The sequence below is a fragment of the Typopeltis vanoorti genome, chromosome 11 (assembly GCF_054136105.1).
Source record: "Typopeltis vanoorti isolate ZY-2024b chromosome 11, IOZ_Tvanoo_1.0, whole genome shotgun sequence".
NCBI lineage: Eukaryota > Metazoa > Arthropoda > Arachnida > Uropygi > Thelyphonidae > Typopeltis > Typopeltis vanoorti.
The window spans coordinates 20,934,255-20,954,602 of record NC_143559.1 but is presented as its reverse complement, the minus strand read 5'-3'; the positions used below and the strand labels follow the sequence as shown (position 1 = coordinate 20,954,602).

Here is a 20,348-nt window from a genome sequence, read left to right as displayed (position 1 = left end):
AACATCGAGGGAGTTCCCCAGAATTCAAGTTTAAGTACATATGTATCGTACTAGGAAATGATAATTATAATGGAAATACCATTTTTGACAAAACTGAATTAAAACAGAAATTTCAAAAATAAGCAACATTGGAACTGTGTTACATCGAAATAGACAGTGTAAAAATAGAATTGCTTTTGTTTTCTAAACCATGTTATTTCAAAATCATGTAAAAAAAAACCATATAAAAAGAGAATTAGCTGTATTATTATTATGGCAACTGAGTCGCTTAATGGTCAAAGTCAAATAACTGGAAGGAGACCTCCACATTGATTTTCAGGAATAGGAGAAATGACCGTGGCTTCTGACCTAATGTCTAATCCTCAACTTCACATGGTGTGACCAGTTAATAAGGTATCTATGGGTACTAAATGAATGAAGATGTGCTGGACATTTGGGACTTAGCTGAACAAATTGTCTCTCTATTGGCTTAAACCACAAATGCATATGATGGTACAATGATGAGATTTCACACTGGCTGGGAATTCCTGGTTAAAAAAGGCTCCCGCTGTTTTCATCAGTGAACCAAGATCGACAGTGAAAATTAATCTACTGGAATGAGCTCTAACATATAGAAGAAGAAGAAGAATAAACCCAAAATCAGAAGAACTGAAGTTAGGAACTATCAATATAAGGAATATTAATGGAAATGAAATTGAACTTACAGAAGAATTGGAAAAGTACCATTTGAACATAATTGGCATTACTGAGACAAAAAAGACAAAAACAGGTGAGATCTTACTAAATAATAAGTATATGCTGTTATTTTCAGGCAATAATGATCAAGGAAAGGAAGGGGTAGTGACAGCATTCAACACCAAACATGAAGATAAACTTCTTAATTGCAAGGCAGTTTAAATTATTATTATCATCTAACCTCCAATGGAGTCAGAGATTCTTCGTGAGAGGTACACACTATTCCACTCAATGCAAATCCGTGTCTGAAACTGATTCAATGTGTCTACATTCACTACACACTCAGGCAATGCATTCCACTCATCAACCACTCTCCATGCAAAGAACCTGATCCTAACTCCTCTGCTCACACCCAACCTATACAGTTTCCAGAGATGGCCTCTTGTTCTCCCCCCCCTCCCAGTCTATGAAAATTTTCTTCCATGTCAACCTGATAACAACCCCAGACTAGCTTATATGTCTCAATCATATCCTCCCCCCACCACCTCTTCCTCCTATTCAGGAGGCTTTGCAACTTCCATTCTCTCAATCTGTCCATGTATTCTACATTCCGATGACCACCTTTGTGAATCTTCTCTCTACCCTTTCCAACATATCCTTGTCACCTGGAAAACCCAGTGACCAAATCTGTGCACAATGAGGCCTGATCAAAGCCTTATACAATGGCATCATAATCTATTTCTGCATGTCAGGGTCCTCCACATTATTGCCATTATCCGATTTGACATCTTCACAACTTGTGCAATGTGGCCCCTGAATTTCAGGTCCTTGTCCACCATCACTCCTAGATCTCACATCACCTTTACTTCCTTCCCACCAAGTGTGTATATACTTTGCATTCCATAGTTGCTTACCAAATCTCAAAAATCTGACACTTTCCAACGTTGAACTGATAGTTCCACTTACCTGCTCATTCATGCAATCTATTCAAGTCCTCCTGTAAAGCCATAACATCTACTTGACTCTGAATTGCTCTCCTCAATTTTGCCTCATCTACAAACAGTTGCATATCACTGGTTAAGCCTATCCCAATATCAAAAACATACAAACTGAGCAACAATTATCCCAAAATTGATCCTTGTGGCACACATTACTAATGCTCTTCCTCTATCAGGTTACTGTAACTTTTGGTGATATGTAATCAAATTCTATCATCACCATATTAACATCAAGGTTTTTCATTTTCTCAAATACCTCCTGCTCATTCACAATTAAGCAATCCTCTCTTATGTCCTCTACACTTAAGTTCCTCATGATTCCACCCTGATCAGGATAAAACACCCTTATAAATTGATCACTGAATTTACTGAAATTTACTGAATCAATGTCTTCTGCAGCAGAATACATTGTTGAATTACATTTCTACCATTTTCATCCATTAACATCATCCTAGCATGATCATTCTTCCTTCTACTTTCCACATATCTAAAAAACTAGGAATTTTCTTTGCCTGATTTGCCAATTTCTGTGCATACTGCACTTTTGTTTTCCTTACTGAGTCACTCTCCTGGCTTGTTTTTTATACTTTCACGTAACTGATTATTGCCATTATTCATCTTGTATAATGGCAATAATCACCTTGAATAATTCATCTTGTATAATGGCAATAATCACCTTGAATAATTCATCTTGTATAATGGCAATAATCTTGAAGAAGGTACCTTCTTCAAAAAATTCTTGAAGAAGGTACTTTGGTACCTTCTTCAAGATTTCTTGCTTAAGCACATCACATTCATCCATTTTACACCTACCTTATTCAGCCTTTTGAATACATTCACACATTGATGCTGATATGTATTTCTTTGTCGGTTCCCAGACAACAATTATTTCCTTACTGCTCTACATTTAAAGTACAGTATGTGTGGCAGTTGAGAGAAGGGGAAATATAAATATGCACAAAATGAAGGCAATGGGAGGAACTTCGTGAGTTAGAGATGAGTATAACTGACCTCGTTGAGGCAGAGGTAGGAGATTCTCCATATAGAGAGATGAGTGGTATGACAGAAGGTCAGAATAGTGAGAGAAATATGAATAAAATAATGAGAGTGGAAAGTATGGGAAAGGTTGAATGATTTGTGAAGTTTTCGGAGATGGTCTCAATTTGGAGGATGAATTGCAAATAAGAGTGGCTGACTTCCAGAGAGAGATAGATAAACGAAAGAGCAGATGGAATGTCTAGGTAATGAGATGAGGTGTGAAAGATGAGATTAGGCAAATGGAAGAGACGAATGCAAGACGAATTAGAGTAGGAGTGAGAGAGAGAGTTATGGGAATGATAGAAGAGGAGAGAATAGGAACAGTAGACTAGAAGGAATGAGAAGAATGCGAGGGAGCAGTGGAACCAGGGATAGAGTGATGTCAGGAAGGCAGGTAAGTAGGGGAACACAGAGAGAAAGTGTTAGAGGAGAGAGTGAGGGATGCATGTGAGCAATCGAGGAATAGAGTGGCAAGAGGTGTAATGTATGGGGACTCAATGATCTGTGGTGTGCAAGATAGGATGCATCAGGATGTGTTTGCCTGGAGGAATGATAGAAAGTGTGTCTATAGCAATTAAGAGAGGTGAAAGGGTGGATGAGATGATTGTGATGGTAGGAACAAATGACTTGAGAGGTAATGTAAATTGGGCAGCTAGAGATATGAGATTCTTGATTGAGGTTGTACGAAAGAAGATGCACAGAGGAAAGACAGTGTGCATGTTGCCTAGGTATGATAGTGACGAGCTGGGCAGAAGAGCAGTCATATTGAATAACATAATAGCTACAATGTGTCAGAAGAGAAGATTGGAATACGTAGATGCTTGGAGGGCGTTTGAGGATAGAGAGGAATTTTATGCAAGAGACCACTTGCATTTGAATGAGGAAGGACATAGGCATCTGGAGAGATTGCTGTTCTGAACAAGTCAGTATGTCAATGCATGGAAACTAGAATGCCCAGGGTGGATAGTAGCAGGGTGGCCTCTTGTGGGAATGGGTACTTGGGAGAAAGGGGCTGACATCAGGTAATGCTGAGCCCAGTGGGGTCTAGAGGGGATAAAGCTAGGTATAGAAATTGTGGTATTTTTTATGCTTTATACAAATGCCAGGAGTCTGAGGAATAAAGGAGAGGAATTGGTGGTGCTGATGACTATTTGGATCACTGAGATGTGGATATAATAACAGAAATAGAAGTAGCAGGGTACAGCATTTTTCAGCAGGATAGGAAGGGAAAGAGTGGTGGTGGAGTACTGCTTATGATGACAACATATGTCCTCTAAGAGTGGAGACTTTGAAAGACAGTGGCACTAATGATTTTGAAAGCATATCGTGTGACGTAGAGGTGGGCAAGACAGGTAATTTAGTGGGGCAGTGCTACAAACCAAGGAGCAGAAAGGGTGGGGTCAGGAGATGTTTAGACAGTTGAGCTTGGAAAGTGTAAGAAGAATGATTGTTATGGGACATTTCAACTACAGTAGTATAAATTGGGGAGAGGAAGATGCATGTAGCAATAAAGGAATGAAATTTCTAGAATTCTTGAGGGACAAATGTCTTAGGCACCATGTAATAGAGGGAACAAGAAGTTCAAGAGTTTTGGATTTGGCCATAACATCAGAAGAATTGAAAATAACCAAGATGACAATTCTACCACCAGTTGGAGAGAGTGACCATATGGTTTTGACTTGGAAGATGAATAGACATGCAGGAGTATCAAAGAGATGGGAATGTATGTGGAATTATAAGGCAGGTGATTATAATAGTCTTAGACATCAACTTGGGAAAGTTTCATGGAGGGAGGAATTGGAAGGCCGGAATATCATTAGTGCTTGGGAAATCGTGAAGGAATACTTGCTAGCAGCAATAGTAAGCTCTATTCCACAAGTGAAGAAGAGGACACAGTTTGGTGTAAAGTGGATGAAAAACAATATTAAACAGGAACTGCATGTAAAAAAGAGGTTATGGAAGAGATATAAAGAGACAGGTGAAGAGAAGATGCATGAAGAATATAAGACACAGGCCAGGAGAGTGACTAGTATGGTAAGGAAGGCAAAACTGCAATAAGAGAAGAGATTGGCCCTAAGATCCAAAGAAAATCCTAGGGATTTTTTTGGCTATATGACCAGTAGGATGAGAAATGATTGTGAAAGAATGACATTGTGGGATAACAATGGGAATAGAGTGACTGATGCAGAGGACATAGTGGAATTGTTCAATGAACACTTTATTAGATTATTTCATCCAGGAGGAGTAAATTTTAATACTAGAAGGATAGGGCAGGATTGAGGTTTAGAGGTGCAGGAGGAGAGTGTGTTCTAAATACTGAGTACTCTGGATGTCAGTAAAACTGTGGGACTGGATGGTATTTCACCACGAGTTTTGAGAGAATGTGCTAAAGAACTGACAGCTCCTTTGACCTGACTTTTCAATAGAAGTCTGGCTATGGGATAGGTCAAGGCACCAGATTGATTACATCCTGGCTGTCCAGCGGTGGAAGACAAGCATCTCTGATGTGCATACTTGTCCTGGAGCACATTGCGGTACAGACCATCAGCTGGCAAGAGTCAAAGTAAGACTAAGACTCCGAAAACTTCCAGGTTGGGCACATTCCACTAGATTGGACGTTAGAGTAATTCCTAGTGGATTCACAGAAGAAACATCAACTCGGCTGTATGATTTTTTGGAGACCAATGAGGAAATCTCACAAGAAATACTTTGGGAAAGAGTCAAGATGATAATACAGGATACAGCAAAGACGTATCTCAGCCCAATAAGAAAACCAAGAGATCCATGGATATTAGATTCAACATGGGAACTAATCAAAAGAAGGCGGTTGGAAAAACAAAGAGACACAGTGACCGAAGAATACAAGAGATTAATTACATAGAGAAATCAGTAGAGCCATCAAGCAGGACAAGGAAAAGTTCTATACTAATAAATGTGAAGAAATAGAGTTCCAGATGAGAGGGCATAATTATAAAAGGATGTTTTATTTAGTTCGTGACTTAAAGCACAAGTTTAAGCCTAAACTGAATGTCATCAAAGACAGGAATGGATCATTACTAACAGAAGAGTTGGAAATCAAAAACAGATGGAAAGAATACTGTGAGGAACTGTACAGCAGGGTGGATAAAGAAAATGTGGAGTCCTCCCACCAAGAAAATTTCGATTTGGAACCTCCTCCACTTAGGCATGAAGTTGAAAGAGCAGTTAAGCAGCTCAACAGAAATAAGGCCCCAGGTGCAGATGAAATCCCAGCAGAGTTAATTAAGGCCACAGGGTATGGAGGGATAAGAGTGTTTCATAAACTGATTACAAGGATATGGGAGACAGGATCATGGCCTAGAGACTGGAAGATGTCGGTTTTCATACCACCACACAAGAAAGGTGATATGAAGGCATGCAAGAATTATAGCACTATTAGTTTGATATCTCATGCAAGCAAAATTTTATTAAAGATCATGCTAAATAGGATTGAGGCCAAAGTTGAGGCAGAGATGCCCGAGGAACAAGCAGGTTTTAGGAAAGGTAGGGGCACCAGAGATCAGATCCTTTGCCTTAGACAGATCATAGAAAAATATAAAGAATTCAGACTCCCTCTGGTAATGTGTTTCTTAAATTACTCTAAAGCTTTTGACTGTGTTGAGCATGTGAAACTGTGAGAAGTAATGAAAAGAATGGGTTTTCCTCAACACACTATCAGGTTGATAGCCAACTTGTATAAGGAGCAAGAAGCCACAGTAAGAACAGGTGTTGGATTGACCGACTGGCTTCAAGTTGGAAAAGGAGTTAGACAAGGATGTTTACTTTCTCCTCACTTGTTTAGTATATATGCAGAGGACATCATGCGTGAAGCATTGGATGAGCTCAGGACAGGAATTACGATAGGAGGTAGATCGATCAGTAATCTGAGGTACGCCGATGATACAATACTCCTTTGTAATGACACGGAAGAACTAGGACTAATTCTTGACAAAGTTAACAAGATCAGTAATAACAGAGGACTTCAACTCAATTCTAGCAAGACAAAGATCATGGTTCTCAAAGGAAAAACAAACAGAGAAGCTCTTGAGAAACAAGTGTATCTTAATGGAGAAAGAATTCAGGAAGTCAGCAAGTTTGAGTACCTGGGATCCATTATTAATGTGAAGAATTGCTGTTCAGAAAATGTCAGAAAAAGGTTAGGAATGGCTAAAACAACAGTCAGAGACCTGTCTAAAATCTGGAAGCATGGATCTATCTCCATGGGAACAAAGTTGAGGATTTTAGATGCAGTTGTTTTTCCAACAGCGACTTATGGATGCGAGACTTGGAACCTAAACAAGTCAGATAAGAAATGGACATCTGCTTCTGAGGTGTGGTGTTACAGAAGGCAGTTGAGGATATCATATACTGAAAGGGTGTTAGAAAAGATTAGTAGAACTTTAAGGTTCCTTAAGGATATTGACAGAAGAAAGTTAATATATTTTGGACGCATAGAAAGGATGGAAGGAGGGCTTCTCAAAACAGTAATAGAGCATCGGAGTGACCATACGGTATCTGTAGATGCCCAGTGAACATAGAGAGAGATATGGAAAAGGTGCTCAGAGAATGGAAGGAAGGTAAGATAGTGCTATTGCATAAGGGCGGTAGCAGACTGGAAGTGTCTAATTATAGGCCAGTTTGTATGTCATCAGTAGTTGTTAAGATCTTGGAGAAATTAATAAGGGAACGTATACAGCATTGGTCATATGAGAGAAATGTTATGTGAGAGTCGACATGGATTTGTGAAATGGCACTCTTGTTTTAGTAATATGCTTGCCTTTTATAATAGAGTTACAAGAGCAGTAGATGAGGGAAAGGCATATACTGCCATTTTCTTGGATTTAGTGAAGGCATCTGACAGGGTGCCACATGATAAGCTGATATTTAAGTTGCAGCGCATGGGTTTGGCTGTCGGGTTGGTCAACTGGATTTAGGATTGTCTGTCCGATAGGTATTAGAGAGTTGTGTATGGTGGTGCAGTTTCAACGAGGCAGAGGGTTACAAGTGGGATCCCACACTGCTCAGTACTGGGACCTATATATTGTTTAACCTTTATATCAATGACATTGTCAGTGGATTGCATGGGGCTATTCAGTTGTTTGCAGATGATGTGAAGCTGGGAAGGGTTATTAATAATAATTAAGATGTGGTAGCCCTGCAAGAGGATTTGAATAATCTAGATAGATGGGCAAATGAATGGAGATCTCGGTTTAATTAAACAAAATGTAAGGTCTTGAGGTTTGGGACACATCGATGGGATGCTGCATATTCTATTGGAGGAACTAAACTGGAGGAAGCAGGGAGGACAAGAGATCTGGGGTTGATGATTGAAGAAACCTGAAATTCAGGGGACATATTGCAAAGGTGGTGAAGGTAACACAGAGGATTGCTGCAATAATGAGAAGGACGCTGACCTTCAGAGATAAAAGAGTTATAATTCCGTTGTATAAGATCCTGATCAGACCACACAGACTATTGTTCTCAGATTTGAAGGAGATAAACTGTGGAAAGGATACAAAGGCAGATAACAAAGATCATTTCAATACTGTATGATGTTGGTTATGAGGATCAGCTGAGGGAATGTGGACTGCAGAGTTTGGTGAATAGAAGAAAGAGAGGTGATATGATTTAGACTTTTAAACTGTTGAGAGGTGGTTACAGGGTTGACAACGCAGAGTTCTTTCGCTTGGTTGAACAGTGGGAAGGAGTGATGACAAAGGGGGGGGGGGCATCCCTGGAAGTTGCAAAAGGAAACTGTGAGTAAGAGGATGAGGAGTAGTTTCTTTACATGAATGGTGGTTGAACCATGGAATGCACTGCCTGATATAGTGGTGAGAGCGAGAACAGTCAATGTGTTTAAGGAGTGGTATGATGGACTTTGTGTTTCCTTAGAGGAGCCTCTCGCGATGAGTCTTGATAGGCATTGTGTTTCCTTAGAGGAGCCTCTCGCGATGAGTCTTGATAGGCATTGTGTTTCCTTAGAGGAGCCTCTCGCGATGAGTCTTGATAGACTTTGTGTTTCCTAGGAAGGACCTCCTGCGATGAGTCTTTTGACTCCATGGAGGCCTGAATAATAATAAAAACAATAATAATTATGTGAGCAAATTTCAAAATTTGGAAACAGACAATGAAACTTATTTGTGCCTATTGTTTTACAGAAGGTTCTTCTAAAGAAGTAGTGGAGGAATTTTTTAAGTCTTTAGAACAGGCAACTGATATAAAGAAAATAGAAATAGTGGTCCTTGTTGGAGACTTGAACACCAATGTAGGAAATAAAACCCACCAGACATTGGGAAAATATCAAGAAAAGGGCAAAGTTAATAATAATGGTATTTACTGGACTTCTGCTCATGACACTTACTAGTCACTTACTACATGACACTTACTACATAAAGATATTCACATGGAGAGAAGACAAGTAATAAGAAAGCCTCATTGACTATGTCATAGTTGATAGTGATATCATAAAGCTAGTTCAGGATACAAAAGTGTTCGGAAGATTCATAATTGGAAGTGAACATTACTTAATAAGAACCAGGATAAAAATGGATATCAAATTGAAAAGAACAGTGTGAAGATGATTTTAAAAAGAATTAAAGTTGAGCAGCTTTTACAGGTAAACTGTAGACTCTACTATACAAACATTGAAGAAAAAATGGGAAAAAAACAACAACCTAACCTTGGAGTCTAAGTGGCAAACTTTGAAGAAAACATTGACCGAATCATCTAGGGAGGTATGTTGTGAAGTTGTCCACAAGGAGAGAAAAATAAGAACACCATACCAAAAGTTTTTAGCAGTAAGTTGGCAGATGCCCTTAAAGAAAACACAGAAAAATGTAAGAGAGCTAAGCTATGAGTGTAAAAGTAGCTAAACAAAAGTCATGGGAAAACTTTGATAAGTGTATGGAAAATAAGTATAAGGACATGGCAAAATGTTCCTGAGGCTACTATAAAAGCTTAGAAATGCAGGAAAGAGGCTGTAAATGCATTAAAGGAAACAAAGATGATAAATGTGACATGAAAATTGAAGATAAGGATATCCTAGATGTCTGGAGTAATTACTTTGAAAGCCTTAAATGAAACAAGCAGTGACAGAATCATACCAGAAAATTTTCAAGAGGAATGCAAAGAGGAGTACATATCGATACTTGAGGTAAAAAAAGCCATCACAAACTTGAAATGTGGAAAGGCAGCTGGGGTAGATGATATTCAACCAGAAATGCTTAAGTATGTGTGCACAAAATTTTTGCAGTGGCTACATGGCATAATTCAGAGGGACTGGTTAGAAGGTCGAATTCCCGATGACTGCAGTAGAGCTCTCATAGTACCCATCTATAAAAAAACAGAATAAAGCTGAATATGAGAATTACAGAGGAATTTCTCTACTAAGTGTTCTAGGTAAGATTTATGCAAGGATACTTGAAAAGAGGTGGAGAAAACTTGTGGAAGAGAAGCTTGTAGAAGAACAAGCTGGGTTTAGACCAATCAGAGGTTATCAAGATCAAATGTTCACTTTAAGAAAAATAGTTGTGAAATCGTGGGAATATGACAAGGATCTGTACTTTAGTTTGCAGATCTGTAAAAGGTATATGACAAGGTGTCAAGAGAAAGGCTTTTCAAAATACTTCAATTATGCGGAGTGAATGGAACATTATACAGAGCAGTACATAGTCTATATTTAAGTTGTCAGTCAGCAGTTAGAATTGAAAGAAATACAGGAAGATGGTGTTGTGTCGCTTTCTTCCTTATCACAACTATTTTAACCTTTTATGCTATATCTCCGTAATATACTCTATCGGGTAGCACGTGGTACCTCTGAGGGACAATGGAATTTCCTTGAGAACGAGGCAGTACCAGAGTGTCTGAGATTTACCTCTCGTAAAACGCCAAGAAATTCATTTGTTTCGCTGCGCCACTTAGCGCTATTAGATTAATTAATATTAACAACCAAGAGGTAATCTCAGCACAGTACTCAATGATACCTATTAACTCTGCAGACGTGGCCAAAATATACCCTTTTAATATCCCACATAGGTTCGCATTAATATTTTATAAGCGGTGCATCGGATTCCAGAAATCGCAGAAAGTCTTTGTTAGAATCAAAAGCAAGGTTTATTGTACTCAAACGTTGATACACATAATAACATAAATTAAAATCCCATCTTAAGGGAGTTCCAGACAAGGTATATAATATTCAAACACTACTATTACACTTATAAAATATTATACAGTAGCTTCCTAAAGTAAGAATTATATTAACCTTTGCTAATGCATTAGTCATATACTATTATCACAATCAATCTAAAACTCCATAGCTCTGTCAGACTACACAAGATAACATTCATATCTTTCACAATCTCTTTATATTATGCCAATTCTTTACTCTAACATATCCTTAACTTCATTCAATATAAAGGCGAACTTTAATACAACGACAGATAGCAAAGTTAAAATCAGTATTCTTCTAAAGTGATAACAATACAATCCTATATCATTGATGTTCTTCTTCTATAACATATTAACGTGACACAAATCTTTCATTCATAATCAGTGTAACACAAACAAAGTTTACTTATCTTCCCTTTTTGGTTCTTTAGTGCTTCATAGGTTCACAGGAAACTGGCCTTCTGTGGACAGCCGGACTTGCTTCTTTTCGCAGAATATACAGCCGCTGAGACCGTAGCTGCCTATCGGGAATTTCTCCGATACCGAGGGCACTCGCACCCTACACCACCACAAGAGACGAACACACAGGAGATCCAGGAACAACAGGCCTTGTTACAGGGTCGCATGACCCTTATCTTTCCCTCTTTCCTTCTCGGCGATTCTCGCCCTTTTCGATGTCCAGCCAACTCACACGTGCTACTACGTCATGGCGTCCATCTCTCCCCCACTATCGCACGTACGCTGCCATCACGTTGTTTGCTTGGGGCAAGCCGCTTCCTCGCATATGTCTCCGTGACCTTTGGACTTCAATTCCTCCCCCCCCCCCAACTGTTGAATTTGTGCTTACATTCTATAATTCTTTTATACATGAACTTTTATAATGCTCTATTACTGCTTTATACCTTCAATATTAATTTAATCACATTTGTGAATGGCACAAAATACATACTTATTTACCCTTTTATAGCAGAACATGCTTGACATATATACATATATATATACATATACACACACACACACATAATACTTATTTTATACTTAGAGGCAATTTACTGTATTTATTTCCCTTTTTTGTTTGGAAACCCATGTTAGATTGTGATAAGATAGGAGTTGATAAATTTCCACTCTATCACAATCCAACAATGGTTTGATGTAAAATCAAGTGTAAGACAAGGATGAACATTATCTCTACTCTTATTCATCATCTATATGGATCACATTATGAAAGAATGTTGCATTAGTCCTGATATAACAACTGGAGATGTCAAACTTAGCACTTTGCTTTAGGCAGATAATGCTGTACTCCTAAACACATCTAGTGTAAGTCTCCAGGATTCTTTGACTAAACTGAATAAGAGCTGTAACAAATATGGCATGAAAATCAACAATAAAAATACCAAAACTATGAAAATAGGCAGGTGCATAGGAAACTTCAGCTGCATTCTGAATGGAGATCCTTTCAGAATGGAGAACATTCCCAAATCCCTGGCTTCACCAATTTACTGGAGTACAGTTAAAAAATAAAAATAAATAAATAAAAATGTAGCTTTATTGTACTGCTAAATAAAATGTTCTAACATAATTAAAATATATAGCTGCAAAAAATATGCTGTCACATCTGTTCACTGCAGAAACCAACTAATTTATGGAAAGACTAATTTATTTTCAAAAGCAATTAAAATTTTTGCAACTCCAATCTAAAAACAATTGCAAATACATACACACACTATTTACCAATAGTTGTCCGGACACCCCTGTTATTTAAAGTTATGGAATATTCCAGCTTTGTTAATAACACAAAAACCAGTTTAGAGATAGTAGGAAGCAGTATTTCATCATAGCATTGAAACAGGTGGTATGGCAACATGACATGAATTCAGTGACTTTGAGAGAGAGGTGTCGTTGTGGGCTGTCACATTGGTGGCATGTCCATACATGCCATTGCTGCTGAACTGGAGCATCCAAACTAAAGTTGGCAATGTAATCAACAAATGGAGATGTGTTCTAGTAGCTCAAGTGCAGGAAACCACCCAGAGCAGCCACCAAAAATGATTGCAGGAGGGTGTTAAAACGGTTGGCTCACAAAAACTAGCTACAATTGGCACAGACCATCCATGATGAGTTCCAGAGCTCCAGTAACACCATGGTGAACAAGTGCTAATACTGTATGAAAAGACTCCATTTACTGGGTTGCCACAGAAGAGCAGTGACACGCAAGCCAAACATCGCATAACAATAAACAAGGCAACTTGTCTAGCCTGGTGAAAACAGCATGTGAACTGGACAAATGACCAGTGGAAAACAGTACTCTAGGGCGATGAATCAAGGTTCACCTGTTTCCAGTCTAACGGTAGGGTGTGGGTGTAGAATCAGCCTGGTGAATGCTTGTTACCACAGTATGTTGCACCCACAGTAAAGTTTGGTGGTGGAGGAGTAATGGTGTGGGGTGCATTCAGCTTGTTTGGAGTGGGACCACTGGTCGGTCTGTGGTTCCATGAAAGCAGCTCAGTACCTTGATATTCTGGATAATCAGGTGCTGCATATATTGTGAAGTTTTTATGGAATGGAGCAGATTGTAGGAAGCAGTATTTCATCATAGTCCAGAGTCCAGACACCCCTGAACTCTGGACTATGATGAAATACTGCTTCCTACAATCTGTAAACTGGTTTTTGTGTTATTAACAAAGCTGGAATATTCCATAACTTCAAATATCAGTGGTGTCCGGACAACCCCATCAAACACTTATGGGATAAATTGGCACAGCAATTGAGGTCCAGAGCAGCATGTCCTCGAACTCTTATTGAACTCAGTGCTGCTTTGATGAAGAATGGAGACAAATTCCACCTGATGCCTGCTGCACGTTGATGGAAAGCCTCCCTCAAAGGGAGTAGGAGGTGATCAAAGCCAAAGGTGACATACCCGATGTTGGGGTTCACATGCTGGTATTGTGAGCATAAATAATACAGATGAATGAAATAAGGGAAGAAAAAAATCTGCCTGAAGAAAAAAACTTCATTTTGTTTGGAACAAAAAAGGGGGGGAAATTCCAAAAGCATACAAACATATAAATGGATAGACAAGACAGAAAATGAAACATAAAAAAATTAATAATGTTCAAAGAAATGACTGTCAGTTAAAAATAATTGTACTCTGAATATTTTTTTCGAATAATACTCAAATGATTATGAAAAAGCCATTGATAAAATTAATATACAAAAGTTATTTAAAATGATCTAAATACAGCAAACCAGCTCTTACAGTTTATTCAAGAAATGTACCTAGGAAATAAAACAGAATCAAATAAGAACAAATATCAGAATGGAAAGACATATCAAGAGAAGTACAGCAAAGATGTACCCCTATCACCTCTGCTTTTTAATCTTCTTCTTCTGCAGCTTGTCCTACTTAAGTGGGGTCGCTGTTTTTGGCGAGTCTCCTCCACATCCTCCTGTCATGGGCTGTAACCACATCCAAGTTCTTCATCCTGAAGTCCTCTTCCACTAGTTCCCTCCATCTCTTCTTTTGATGCCCATGCTTCCTCCTCCCCTGCACATCCATCTACATGACCTTTCTTCCCAAATACTTGTCCTCCCTCCTCATCACGTGACCAAACCATCTCAACCTTTCCTCCTGTATCTTCACTCCTAAGTTCGTAACCTTCACCATTCCCCTCACAGTCATTTCTCAGATGATCCTGTCTGGTCACACTGCACATCCACCTAAGCATTCTCATCTCCACTACCTCCATCCTGTTGATGTTATTTTCCTCAGGGCCACAGTTTCCATAGCATACATCATAGCTGGTCTCAATACTGTCCTATAGATTTTGTCTTTCACATTGATCGGTACCCTCTTATCAACATAGCACTCCAGCCATCTCTCTCCAGTTCCTCCATCCCACTTGTATCCTGCATCCCAGTTCCTTCTCAGCCTCTCAATCCTCCTCTACTATTGAACCTAAGTATCTAAAGTCCCTAACCTTCCTGATGACATTTCCTTCCAGCTCCAGATCTGTCTCCTGGATGCCATCTACTTTGCAACAGATGTACTTTGTCTTTCTTCTGCTCAGTCTCATATCTCTCTCTTCCAGTACTTTCCTCCATCTTTCCAGTTTAGCTGCGACTTCTTCTCTTGACTCTGCACACAGCAAGATGTCATCCGCATACAACATCGTCTAAGGAACGTCTTTTCTCACCTCCTCCACTACCTCCATCACAATATTAAACAGAAACGGACTTATGCTAACCCTTGATGCAAGCCAACTGTCACTTGGCAAACTTTCTGTCTGTCCCATGCAGGTCGGAACGCTTGTCTTCACATTTCTGTATATCTCCTGCACCAACCTGACATATTTCTCAGGCACCTTCTTCTCCCTCAGACACCTCCAGACTTCTTACCCTTGCACTCTGTCGAACGCTACCTCCAGATGAATAAATACCAGATGTAGCTCCCATTGTTACTCTCAAAACTTTTCCATCATCTGCCATAACCCAAAGATAGCATCTGTCGTTGATCAACCAGGCATGAAGACAAATTGCTCCTTTGCAATCTCCACTTTCTTCCTCAATCTTCCATCAAGAACCCTTTCTAGGATTTTCAATGTGTGTGGGACATCAACTGTATTCCTCTGTAATTCTTACAACTTGTGCATTCTCTTTACCCTTGTAGATGGGGACAAGAGTACTTTCCCTCCATTCCTCGGATATATTTTTCTGTTGGCAAACTTTCATGAACAGGTCCCACAGCACTGAGGGAAGAGGTCAATTCCCTCTTCCCTCAGTGCCTTCCATGTCTCCACTGGGATCCTGTCAGGACCAACCAATTTTCCATTCTTCATCCTCTTCATGGCCTCCATCACTTCTACTCTACTGATGTTCTGCACCATCCCCTCAGAAGGCTGCCCATCTTCTCTGTGAGTCCTTGCATTTCACTCATTCAAAAGTCCTTCAAAGTATATTCTCCATCTGTTTCTTATATCCACATCCCTCCATAATACTCTTCCTCCAGAATCTTTGATCTGCCTCACATGTAAGATGTCCTTTGATGCCTTATTTCTACATTTTGCTGCTCAGTAAATTTTTCTCTGCCCTTCCTTTGTTTCTAATTGATCATAAAGATCTCGATATGCAATGGCCTTTGCCCATGCCACAACTCTCTTGGGTTCTTGCTTTTACTCTCTCTGTATGCCTCTCTGTCCACTTCCACTCTTGATTCATTCCACTTTTGCTATGCCTTCCTCTCAGTCATCACTGCTTCTTGTACATTATTATTCCACCATCAACCCTCCTTCTGCTCTCTGGTCTTTCCAGATGTCTCACCAAGCACCTCGATTGCACAGCTCAGAATTGCTTTTGAATTATGTCTCCACCAATCTTGTACACTTTCTAGTCCATCCGAAATCATCTCTAACACCCTCTCTCTAAAAAGGTTCCTCACACCCTCTTCTCTTAAGCAAAACCACTTAATTGTCATCCCATGGCTTCCAAAGGTTATTATCTTCGATCTTATTTTAAAGTGTGCACACACACTTTAAAATAAGTGTTGCTGTGCCACTTGATCTGTTGGGATTACCTTACAATTTATCACTTCCTTAAGATGTTTTCTTCTAATCACCTCTGCTTTTTAATATAAATAAAATTATAATAATCTTGAAACAGCATAACCCATTTGATATACAAATAAACCCACAAATAAAGATAGATAAACTATAATTTAAACTGAACTACATATTGATTTTTAATTGACAGTGATTTATAAATATACAATGCCAACAGAGCTGTTTGGCTTCTTCAGGGATTCTAATGGTAAGAGTAAATTCAAAGTGGCTAGTACAGAGAAATTGGAATAACACTGTCGTATAAATTAAAATTTGAAACAGAACGTTAACATTACATGCATGGAGCGTGTTGTATTAGTTACTGTTGTGTGAGCACGCTCTGTAGTTTTGAGTGAAATGAAATTCTGATAAATTCAGTGATCTTATTTAGGTTTTCTGTATGTCAGCTATTATCATTCCCTGGTTTCTGTTAAGATTTTCTCCAGAACGGAGGACTACTATGGCTTCCTTGAAGTTTCTACAACTGAAGTTGTCTTCTAGATAAGGCATGGAGCTCCTATTCCAATCAATGGCGTAGTTTGTAATCGCAAAATGATGGACTAGTCCTGAATTGTCTGTTCTGTTGTTATTAACATCTCCTACACATTCCTTTTTTTGAATTTTGAGGCTTCTCAATGTCTTCCCTAAATAGCTATATAGTTTAGACTACAAGAGCATGGTTGTACAATCCAGAGTGTTTGAAGAGAGCATTAATGTCCTTTGGTGAACTTACTTTATATGATAGTGTTACTCCAATTTCTCTGTACTAGCCAATTTGAGTTTACTCTTACCGTTTGAAGCCCTGAAGAAGCCAAACAGCTCTGTTGGCAAAACTTGTTGGCATTGTATGTTTATAAATCACTGGTCAATTAAAAATCAATATATAGTTCAGTTTAAATTATCTAATTGAGTGACCAAATATAGCTTACCAATGAATAGATAAACTATTATTTGCAAATGATCAAACTGTATTAGATCTACAGAGATTACTAAAATCATCAAATGAATTTCTGAAGATAATATGAAAATATCAAAAGTAAAGACAAAAATAATGGCTTTCAACGGAGAAAACCCAATAAGAAATAAAATAATAATCATCTTCTTCCTCTTCCACTCATGGTGGGTGGAGTTCCTCAAAAAATGTTTTGCCATTTCTGCTCACTGATCACTGCCAATTTTTTTTTTTTTTTTAGTTTTGTTATGGAGTTTAGATGGGTGCTTTTCCTTTATGTTGTAGATCCATCTTTTTCTTGGTCTTCCTCTGCTAGACTGTCCTTCAATTCTGTCATTTAGTAATATGCTTGGTAGCCTTTCTAGGTTCATTCTTGAAACATGACCAAACCAGATTAAATGTTTTTAAGTGTTGTAATTATTGTTTTCATAAAGTTAAGTTCTCTGACTTTTTCATTTATGTTTCTTTCTGTCCAGTTTGTTTTACTGAATTTTCCTATGCATTTCATCTCAAAAGCATTGAGTTTATCCTTTTTTTTACCTTAGGATCCACATGCAGATCCAAAATAATGATAGATAATAAAATATTGGGATGAGATGGAATGTCATATCATATGAAGATAAAAAAAGATATAGACATTAAAATGTCACATTTTGTTAAAGCAAATGGCATAATAAATAATATATTTAAGCCATCATTGCTACAAAATATAATAAAGTTGGTTTAGAATATGGAAGAGAAACATGGACTACAAAAAAAAAAGAAGAATGCAAGATGGATTCAAACAGCCGAAATGAAATTTCTCAGAAAAAATAGCTGGATAGACCAAGTAGGACCATAAAACAAATGAAGAAATTTTACAATCCCTGAATACAAAACCAATTAAATACTATATAAATAAATATAGACAAAACTGGTTAGAACATTTAAATCAAATGGACAATAGCAGAGACTAGCAAAAATACAGAAACAATTGCAGAGACTACCTAAAGTAAATGGAAAAAGAATTGGAAAACCAACAAAGCGATGGCATGAGACCGGAAAAGGCCACTTGGCCTAAAATCCATGATGGGAAAAGTTTAAAAGCCAAAGCTTAATTAACTGGTACAATTACTGAAATATTTCATAGAAAAGAATAAATATCCATACTACATAGCTAAGTAATTGCAAATGAAAGTTTCTGCTATAAAAATAGTATTTCTAATAGCAGATAACTATGATAAGCAACAATTTGGGTTAGTTTCAGAAATACTAACTTGTGAATTCTGATATTAATATCATCATTGAAATCTTGATACATATCCTCAAGGGATGTATAGGATACCATGAATGTAATGAAAAGTTTACATTATTCCTTTTGACATTCCTCCAAATTAGTGTTATCAGGACTCCAATATTGTCAGATCTTCATAACTTATTTTAATGGTATTACCACATCAAAAACAACACTAAATTACAAAAAGATGTTTATTAACTAGCTTATATTTCACTGGATTTCAAACCAGAATTTTCAGAGAAAAACAACATGTTATGGTTTGCATGCAATGAGTAACTGAAACACCTCAAAATGTAATGGACACAAGAGATCTTGTGTCCATTACAGTAATCTGGCATCCTCTAATGTTGTATAAAGGAAGCTATTACAGTTTTGTAGAAGCTGATCTTAAGATGAATGTCTCTCAAATTTTCAGCAGATTAACAGGGCTTGAAAAATTTTGTCCTGGCTCACTAGTCAGACAAATATCTCGCTTATCAGATGTCAGCCTGACCATACCCCTGTAGGATATCTGCTATTTAGCAATATCAGATTGTCTTACATTATTTTTTAACAACAGCCAATTTTGATCAAATAAGTAAAAATGAAAGGATAACTTTTGGCTTTATTATTTATCATGCATGTAAACATTTCCTAAATGTATAGCAAAAAAATGCATTATTTCTTGTAATTAGAAATGTTTATATAAGAAATCTGTGTACTTACAGCTCATTGCAAACTATTTGGTGATATTTATTTGCAAAAAAAAAAGACTTACCCTAACTTTCTAATGACATTTTCATGCCATCAAAGAACTGCAGTCTTGTTTACAACAAGCACCTTTCACCTCACCATCATGTTGCTTACCACATCAGGCAGTAGCGCATTTGCACAAAGATTGTACTTACGAAGAAGAAGTTGAATTAGTGAGTGAGAGAGAATAATAGAGCAGCTGTGGCACAGATTGGAATAGAGATGACATTCTAAAAAAGGTAGAAGTTTAGGGAAGAAATAGTTTAAAGGTATTCTTAACCTAAAAAGGTGAAAAAGAGCATTATGAGGAAAACAAACAATTATCCCAAAATTAATGGATGAATTTCTTTTATATGAAGCTAAGTTGTGGCAGAGATAAAAGTGATGTATAGTTTCTTCCAAAGCAATGGCATGCAGCAAACATATTAATTAAGCACTGTAAACCTGAAAGAGATGAATGCTTTCTGTGTTTAAGGATATGGAGAAAGTTTTCACAAGGAAAAAGAGAACTTTAAAATTATCTTTATATTTCAAGGAAATAAAAAAAGCAGATAAGACATGAAAGAAGAAATATATTCTCTCTTAAGAAAAGTTGTGCACAAATCGATTTTCTTGTTTTAGAAGAAAAACAGGTATGAGCTAAGTAATTATATCTTAATGGCCATTACTGAGAGCAAAAGTAACTGTACTTTATAAGTTTGAAGTTAACTGTTTAAGTTGAAGTAAGGAAATACCATGAGCAGACATATTACTTACTATTATAATAACAGAATTAACTCACATAAAATATTCTTTATTCATAGAATTTTCACCTGAGTATCACAGGCGTCATCAGTACAGGTACAAAGGCTAATTAAACAATAACTGTTATATTCACAAAGCACCACCTAAGTCTA

The 20,348-nt window shown here is 37.7% G+C and overlaps 1 protein-coding gene across 1 annotated transcript in view; it reads right to left on the bottom strand.

Annotated features, from left to right (window-relative positions):
* LOC150101360 (ATP-binding cassette sub-family A member 17-like) overlaps positions 1–2,475 on the bottom strand; it is a 198,198-nt gene extending 195,723 nt beyond the window's left edge. Inside the window, exon 1 of the mRNA XM_090400780.1 lies at positions 2,314–2,475. Within this exon, the coding sequence (XP_090256906.1) occupies positions 2,314–2,475 (162 nt within the window). The remainder of the gene's footprint in view (positions 1–2,313) is intronic.
* Positions 2,476–20,348: the final 17,873 nt, after the last annotated feature.